The sequence below is a fragment of the Corvus cornix genome, chromosome 3, assembly GCF_000738735.6.
Source record: "Corvus cornix cornix isolate S_Up_H32 chromosome 3, ASM73873v5, whole genome shotgun sequence".
Taxonomy (NCBI): Eukaryota; Metazoa; Chordata; class Aves; order Passeriformes; family Corvidae; genus Corvus; species Corvus cornix.
In genome coordinates, this window is record NC_047056.1 from 58,352,935 (window position 1) to 58,360,036 (window position 7,102).

Consider the following 7,102-nt stretch of genomic DNA (forward strand, 5'->3'; position numbering starts at 1 on the left):
GGTTGTCATGGTTTAGCAATAAAAGCAGAGAACCACTATTATAGCTGATACAGATCCTCAAGTATTTTGGTTTCTTAACAGGAAAACAACACGGTTCAAACCTCCAGGCAAATTATCAGTTAGGCTGAAAGGGCCAGTCTGTCCTTGCACAGTATTGGAGTTGCCACAGTGCCACACATTTCAGCTGCAGCATGAGCCATCCTCTAGTGCCCAGAACACTGCTTTGTTCCTGGAGGTTGGTTTATGCCCAGCAAAAAGTGGGTTTGAAGTCTTTCAACCTTTATTTTAATTCTAATGTGATGGTAAGTGTGTCTTTTGCCAGTCTTTGATGTGTAATAATTTTTGCAGCTGAGCTTGGTTGCTGGCTGACAGGCCATCCTGGGGAGATGAACTGCAGGGGCTGCACATGCACCACCCAGAAGGGCTCCTTTGCCTCTTGCTTACTTGCTGCTTTGCTTTCAGGTGTTGTGACTAACAATACTGGTTTCAACAGCCCTGGTGCTGAGGAGGAGCAAAATACAATCATGACATCCCCATGAATTTGCTCAGGTGCAGAGCTAGCTGGATTGGCAGGGGAAAACACTTGCTTGAGGAGTCAGCTTGCTTCTTCTCTGCTCCTGCCTCGTCTGTAGGCACACCACAGAATGCACCCAGGGCGCTTCTTTACAGCAACGTTTGTCTTGTCAGCAGCAAGTGCGCTAAAGTTTGATGTGATCCCTGTCATTAAAAAAAAAAAAGAAAAAAAAGCCTCTCTACAGCTACTGTTAGATGTGGCGGCTGTGTTATGCCCACTTGATTATCCCCAACAGGGTTAGGCCATTATGAAGTGTGGTGTTGATTCTCTGTAATAAAATTATCCCTCTTCTGAGTCAATCCCATGGTGGGAGTGAAGCTTTTTTTATTTTTCTCTAAAAAGTATAAAAATCTGGGCCAGTCCATAAAAAAAAAAATTAAATTCAAACTATGGTACGAAGAAATCTAGAATTTGCTCAGATCTTCTCTGTTGTCTCTTAACTCAGGGGTTTTTTCCCATTTCCTTTTTCATCTCCTCCTGAAACAACTTTTTTTTTCTACTCTTACCAGTGCTGTCACACAGGAATTCTGCAAGCATCTGAAGGGATAGTACAGTGTGAAACACACTTAGACACACAGGAGCCTATTTTTAAAATGTATATTTTAGACTGCCCAGTGCAAGTGTTCTGTGTAAACTCCCATCTCTCATTGTGCAGAAATAACAGCATAGAGGAGCAATTTATAATGGCCACGTCCAAGGGCCTGAAGACACAGCTCATCCATGTGTCCCTCACTGCTCTTGTACCAGTCATCTGCTAACCCACAACCTCTCCAAACAGCAACCTCTTGTTAATGTATCTTGCTTGTCAACTAAAGGAGAGGGTGGAGTGGGTTTTTGGCTAGGCTTTGGGTTTGCTTGTTTGTTTGCTTGCTTGTTTGTGGGTTTTTGTTCATTTGTTTTCTGATAATCAGGAACGGTACAAAAATGTGTCCTTTTATCTTTTTGCTCTTGCTATCAAGGTGGTTACACAGCCAGCTCTTCATGTCTGAATTTGCTTTTGTGAGCTAGCAACACCAGCATTTAGATCACCTGTGGTGTGGTGTGGCGTGATATGAAGGAGTCAAAAATCAGTCCCTCTCTCTTCATTTATGCCTCAGCAATCTCATTTATACGGAGCAGAGAGCTGGAATAGCAAGCATACTTCAGTGTGGCAGGTTGATTTATAAGGTGGTATAAACACACAGTGCCCCTCTGAGGCTGAAGATTAGTTTGGTTTGCTGCCCTACTTCCATTAGTGTTATGTCACTTGAGAGTTACTTAATCAGAACTCACTTTCATACCCAGATGTGCAGTCAGAGCTCACCTTCCCACTCCAGTGCCACCTGTCACTGGCTCAGGCACCCACTGGGCAGGGATGAAGGGATGGTGACCTGGGGTGATGCTGATTGCTGCACAGGCTGCCTGCAGAGCATGGGCCCTCACAAACCTAACCCCCTGAAAATGAACTTATTCATTCAGGTGGCCTCACTTGAATCCTACATGTACAGCAAAGAGAGCCATCCTTCCAAAACCAACATTTTTTTCCTTGTATTTCAGTGTCCTGGCTGGTCCTGAGTGAAATTTTCCCCGTTGGGATCAGAGGACGGGCCATGGCTTTGACATCTAGCATGAACTGGGGTATAAATCTCCTCATCTCCTTGACGTTTTTGACTGTAACTGGTAAGATTTCTCTGTGTCCTTCCAAGCTGATATTCTCCTAGTGGGAAAAATAAATCTCTCCTATACAAACAACGTTGCTAAAATTGCAGCTGTGATACCCCAGGAGCCAGGATCTCTGTTTAGGTGTCGGTGTAACCTCACCATTCCCACCAAATCTTTCTGTGTTCATGCCAGTAACTTCAGCCTCACAGTGCTGGCTGTCAGACCACCTTGCACATCAACTCCACAGGCTGTGAAACTCAAGTTTTGGAGACACTGTTGCCTTAGTAGGCTGAAAATAAATAATGTTTAGGATTGAGTCCTGCATCGTCTGAAATTCAATGCAAGTTCTGTTCTAGATCAGACCACATCTTTTCTGATCAGACATTTTTAAACACAATTCCATTTAATTCATTCCTTTTCACAGGAATGTCTTGGCTTGGAGAAAATTTTCCTTAGAAAAAAATGTCTTTGTGAGGTAAAAGTCTTCCACATTTGAATGTAAGAAAGCAGACTACCATATAGTGACTTCTAATGTGATGATAATCAAAGGGGAAGGTTAAATGGTGATGCTAAAATTTATTGATTAGCAAATTTTTTTTCTGATTTTGTATTATACAAGGCTTTGAAAAGTTTAGTTTTCAGTCTTATTGTGAGGATATATGTGCTGAAAATCAAAATATATAAGGGAGCAGAATTCCAGGTTTCCCTTAAGTCTAAATTACTCTCCACCAGAGGCAGACAATCAACTCATAAAAAGTCGAGGTGGTTTTCACCCCATTAGATGTTTTTCGAGACAGATTTGAAAATTAGTGTGATCTGTTACTAAAATGGGCTTCACATTTGTGTTTTCTTTCCTAAAAAAAAAACAAAAAAGAGAGAGAGAAATAAAAAACCAACATCCTCCATCCCAAGTACTAACTTGGAAAGATATGACAGGTAAACTTCACTGTGTTCACACTATCACTTTAATTGGATCAAGGGTCTTCTTCAGAAGGAAACCATCCAGTTGCTCCCACTCACTGCACTTTGGTTTGCATTGCAGAACTGCACTCCTGAACTGCACAAGCTTTTGGACAAAACCAAACGAGAAAATGCGTAATGCAGGCACTCCAGCTGCTAACACTTGCTCAGTCCTTTGACCAGACTTGGGTTACTCCTAAGGAAATGTCCCCAAAACCACCTAGTGCAGACCTCAGGTGCTCAGTGTCAGCTGTTTCCCTGTCCCCTCTTGTCATGCAGTGTTACTTGTTAATGTGCATTTTGTTGTTAGTTTGGTCTCAGTTTCAATCACTGTAAAGCTGCAGTAACTCCCTTGGCTTAACTGGGTCTAATCTGGATTTATGAAAGTGTAAGTACAAGAACATATGCATTGCTTGTCTATGGCAGAAAGGCAGAATTGGGAATTCTATTGTCAAATGAATACACGTGGAGGTGACAGTGGCCAGCAGCATCTGCACTTAGGTGCTGATGCAGAGGTACCAGCTAGATTAGAAGATTCAGCTGCAATTTTCAGGTCATGACACAACTGATAAATGTCTCAGCTGTCCAGGTTTACCTTAGCAGGGAAAAGGGTTAATGGGGCTGCAGAGTGCATCCCGCAGCCCGAGGATCTACCTGCCCCTGGACTGTAGGCTCAGAAAACCACTAGTTCTTGGATGGCCCCATTAGGAGTCCGCTCTTGGATCACTTTCTGGCACAGCACCCATGACTCGCAGTGGAAATGCTGGGTACTGACAGGTGGGGAGGATTAGCTGGAGACAACTGTAACAGTGTGAAAAATGCTTGGATTTGCTCCAAGAAAGAATGTGCACCAAAACCAGACACAGGCAAAAATTCAAGGCATTCATGGTCCCCACTGCCTTCCCACAAAGCAGTAACAATGGCTACTCACCATTTTCATCCAGAGTGACCACAAGCAAAATAAACCAATAGGTTCTTGCTAAATGAGGCAATATGGGTTCATCAATTTTCTTTCATAAGGTGTATTAGAAAAAGCAAAGCCACTCCTCCTTTTCAAACTATGTGAGCTAGGAATAACAGCCTAGATTCTTTCTAGCTTCTCCTGTGCATTAGGGGCTGTATCCTATAAAACAGCACCAGGAAGAAAAATCCCGATATTTGAAAATTAAAAAAGATATGTTTTCTTCCTTTGTAGAGCTCATTGGCTTGTCCTGGGTGTGCTTCATTTACACAATAATGAGCCTAGCATCACTGGCTTTTGTTATCGTGTTTATACCAGAGACAAAAGGATGCTCTTTGGAGCAAATATCCATGGAACTAGCTAAACAGTAAGTACCAAACATGCAACGGCATCGCCCAGGTGCCAGAGGGACAAAGCCTTTCAGTGCCACATATTGAAAAAAAGGAAGCCATGTGGGAAAAATCTGATTCTCTCAAGGCTTGAGCTTGCACATGTTGATCTCAATAGCCAAGCAAACATTTTGTTGGTGCTGAAGGAAAGGTGGTTTTTCAGCACTCCTTTAAGGAACACCTGTGGCCAAGCCTGGATCCCCAGCACTTTTGCTGTCTGGTATTCCTGGATGGGAGGGCAACTCTGATCTTGCATTTAGGACTGTGTGTCTTGGGTTGCATGCAGAAAATGGGAAGGAGAGATCCTGTATCTCAAATTGGTTTGTCCTGGGTGTCATGTGAATTTTGATAGGTGTTGTAGATGGGCATTTTCTTGTGTCTTTACTGAGTGTTGTAGTCAGGTGAGGGTCAGTCTCTTCTCCCAAGCAACAAGTCACAGGACAAGAAGAAAAGGTCTTCAGTTGTGGCAGGGGAGGCTTAGATTGGATATTAGGAAAAATGTCTTTACTCAAAGGGTGGTTAAGGTGTTGGAGAAGGCTTCCCTGGGAAGTGGTGGAATAACCACTGCTGGAGCTGTTCAAAAATTATCTAGATCTGGTACATGGGAACATGGTCTTATGGTGAAGATAGCAGTGTTATGTTAACAGCTGGACTTGATGATTTTAGAGGCCTTTTTCCACCTAAACTATCCTACTAGTCTAGATACCTCTTTTTTGGTAGTAAAAGTAATTAATGTATGAACATCTTAGTGTCATTCTGTATTAGTATTTTTTAGATTACAGGGGAATATGTGCAACTCAGCCAGGCTTGAAGGAGGTTGTTTATGGACTAATTATGGACTAACCATTGTGCTGCCGCTGGCCCTCGGGCTGTCCCTCCCCCTCCCCTTAAGGCAGGGCACACATCCACGCCGCAGCCGGAGCCGCCGGAGCCGGCGGTGCGCGGGCGCTCGGGGCGGAGCGTGCGGCGGGGCCGCCCCCGCGCGGGCAGCCGGGGAAGCGCCGGGAGCCGCCGGAGCATCCCGGGAGCCGCCGGAGCATCCCGGGGCCCGGACGCTGGGGTGGCTCCGGGGTGCGCTCCGCCGTCCTGCCGGGCTCCCCCGCTGTCAGTGGCAGGTGTGAGCCGCAGGGAGAGCGCTCTGCCGGCTGCATGCAGTGGCCAACCTGTGCGGGGTTTTGTGCTTCTGCAGGAAATACGTGAGGACGCCCTTGTGCGCGGTGAGACAGCGCAGAGAGAAACTGGTGCCGGTGCAACTTGCCAAGAGAGAGAAAGAGCAGCTCTGCTAGACACGGGGCAAGCAAAGCAACCTTCACCAAAAGACTGATAAAAAAAAGGAAAATGTTCTGTGATGCTCACACTCTGATGGGACACACGGTATCATTATTATAAACGAGATATTATCTCTTTTATTTCTTGGTAGAACGTCTCTCAGTGGCAGTTTACAGCCAACATTAAAGATTGTTATAGTTTGTAACTAACTGGAAATCTAGGCTCTGCCTGTTTCAAACCAGCATCCCTCACGTCCCCTGAGGTCACTCACCTCTTACATACAGAAGGTGAATGGAAATTGGAATATCACACACAATTCTCGTATCCATATTCAAAAAGAGTTCAGTCTGGAAGAAGTGCAAAGAACTGGGGTGCCAAGGAGAAGAAAGAGTCTCATAGGAGGAGCCTACCAAAGACAGGTCTGTGTAGGCTAGCAAAAATGGGTCTGAAAAGGGTTAACAACTCTCTGTTGGTAAGTTAGGGGAGACAATGCTGTGGAACAGAAAATGGACAACTATGGAATGTAAACGATGACATTTGTGCAGAACTACTGGATATGAACTTTTTATAAATTAATTTAGGATTCAGCTTAACAAGATTTGGAAAAGGATCTTGTTCAGCTAAACTTAGTTATTTATAATGCAAAGCACAGTCAACTTGTAAGAGGAATTTTACATACATTTTCTCAGTAGGGCCAGGATTCATTGACCTAGAAAATACTCCTCAGAAAACATAGTCAAATTGTTTAATGTGGGACATTAAATGCTTCACTCTCTACAACTACCTGAAAGGAGGGGGTAGCCAGGCCAGGGTGAGCCTCTTCTCCCAGGCAATCAGTGACAGGATGAGAGGAAACAGCCTCAAGTTGCACCGGGGGAGGTTCAGGCTGGGTATCTGGAAGAATTTTTTCACTGAAAGGGCAGTTAAGCATTGGAATGGGCTGCCCAGGGAGGTGGTGAAGTCATAATCTCTGGAAGTGTTCAAGAAACTACTGGATGTGGCACTCAGTGCTATGGTTTAGTTGGCATGGTGGTGTTTAGTCAAAGGCTGGACTCAATGATGTTGGAGCTCATTTCCAACCTTCGTGATTCTATGATTTGCATAATCAATTAATCCAAACTGATGATGGCCTTACAGAAGAGGAGAGAAGATTTCTTTGGCCTCTCAGTTCCAGGAAAGTTGGAAACTGAAAGTACCAGAGTTGATGTCAAAATAATTTTATTTCTCAACACAGGGCACATTAGACTTTGACTTTTGGACTCAGAAAGTGAGAATTGTGTGGTACATGGCAGCACACAGGGAGTTCAG

At 44.3% G+C, this 7,102-nt stretch overlaps 1 protein-coding gene across 1 annotated transcript in view; it reads left to right on the forward strand.

Annotated features, from left to right (window-relative positions):
* The window catches only part of SLC2A12 (solute carrier family 2 member 12), a 31,556-nt gene extending 24,927 nt beyond the window's left edge, over positions 1-6,629 (forward strand). Inside the window, exons 3-5 of the mRNA XM_010401339.4 lie at positions 2,111-2,233; positions 4,371-4,503; positions 5,715-6,629. Coding sequence (XP_010399641.1) covers positions 2,111-2,233; positions 4,371-4,503; positions 5,715-5,811 — 353 coding nt within the window. The 3' untranslated portion in view covers positions 5,812-6,629. The remainder of the gene's footprint in view (positions 1-2,110; positions 2,234-4,370; positions 4,504-5,714) is intronic.
* The last annotated feature ends 473 nt before the right edge of the window (positions 6,630-7,102 follow it).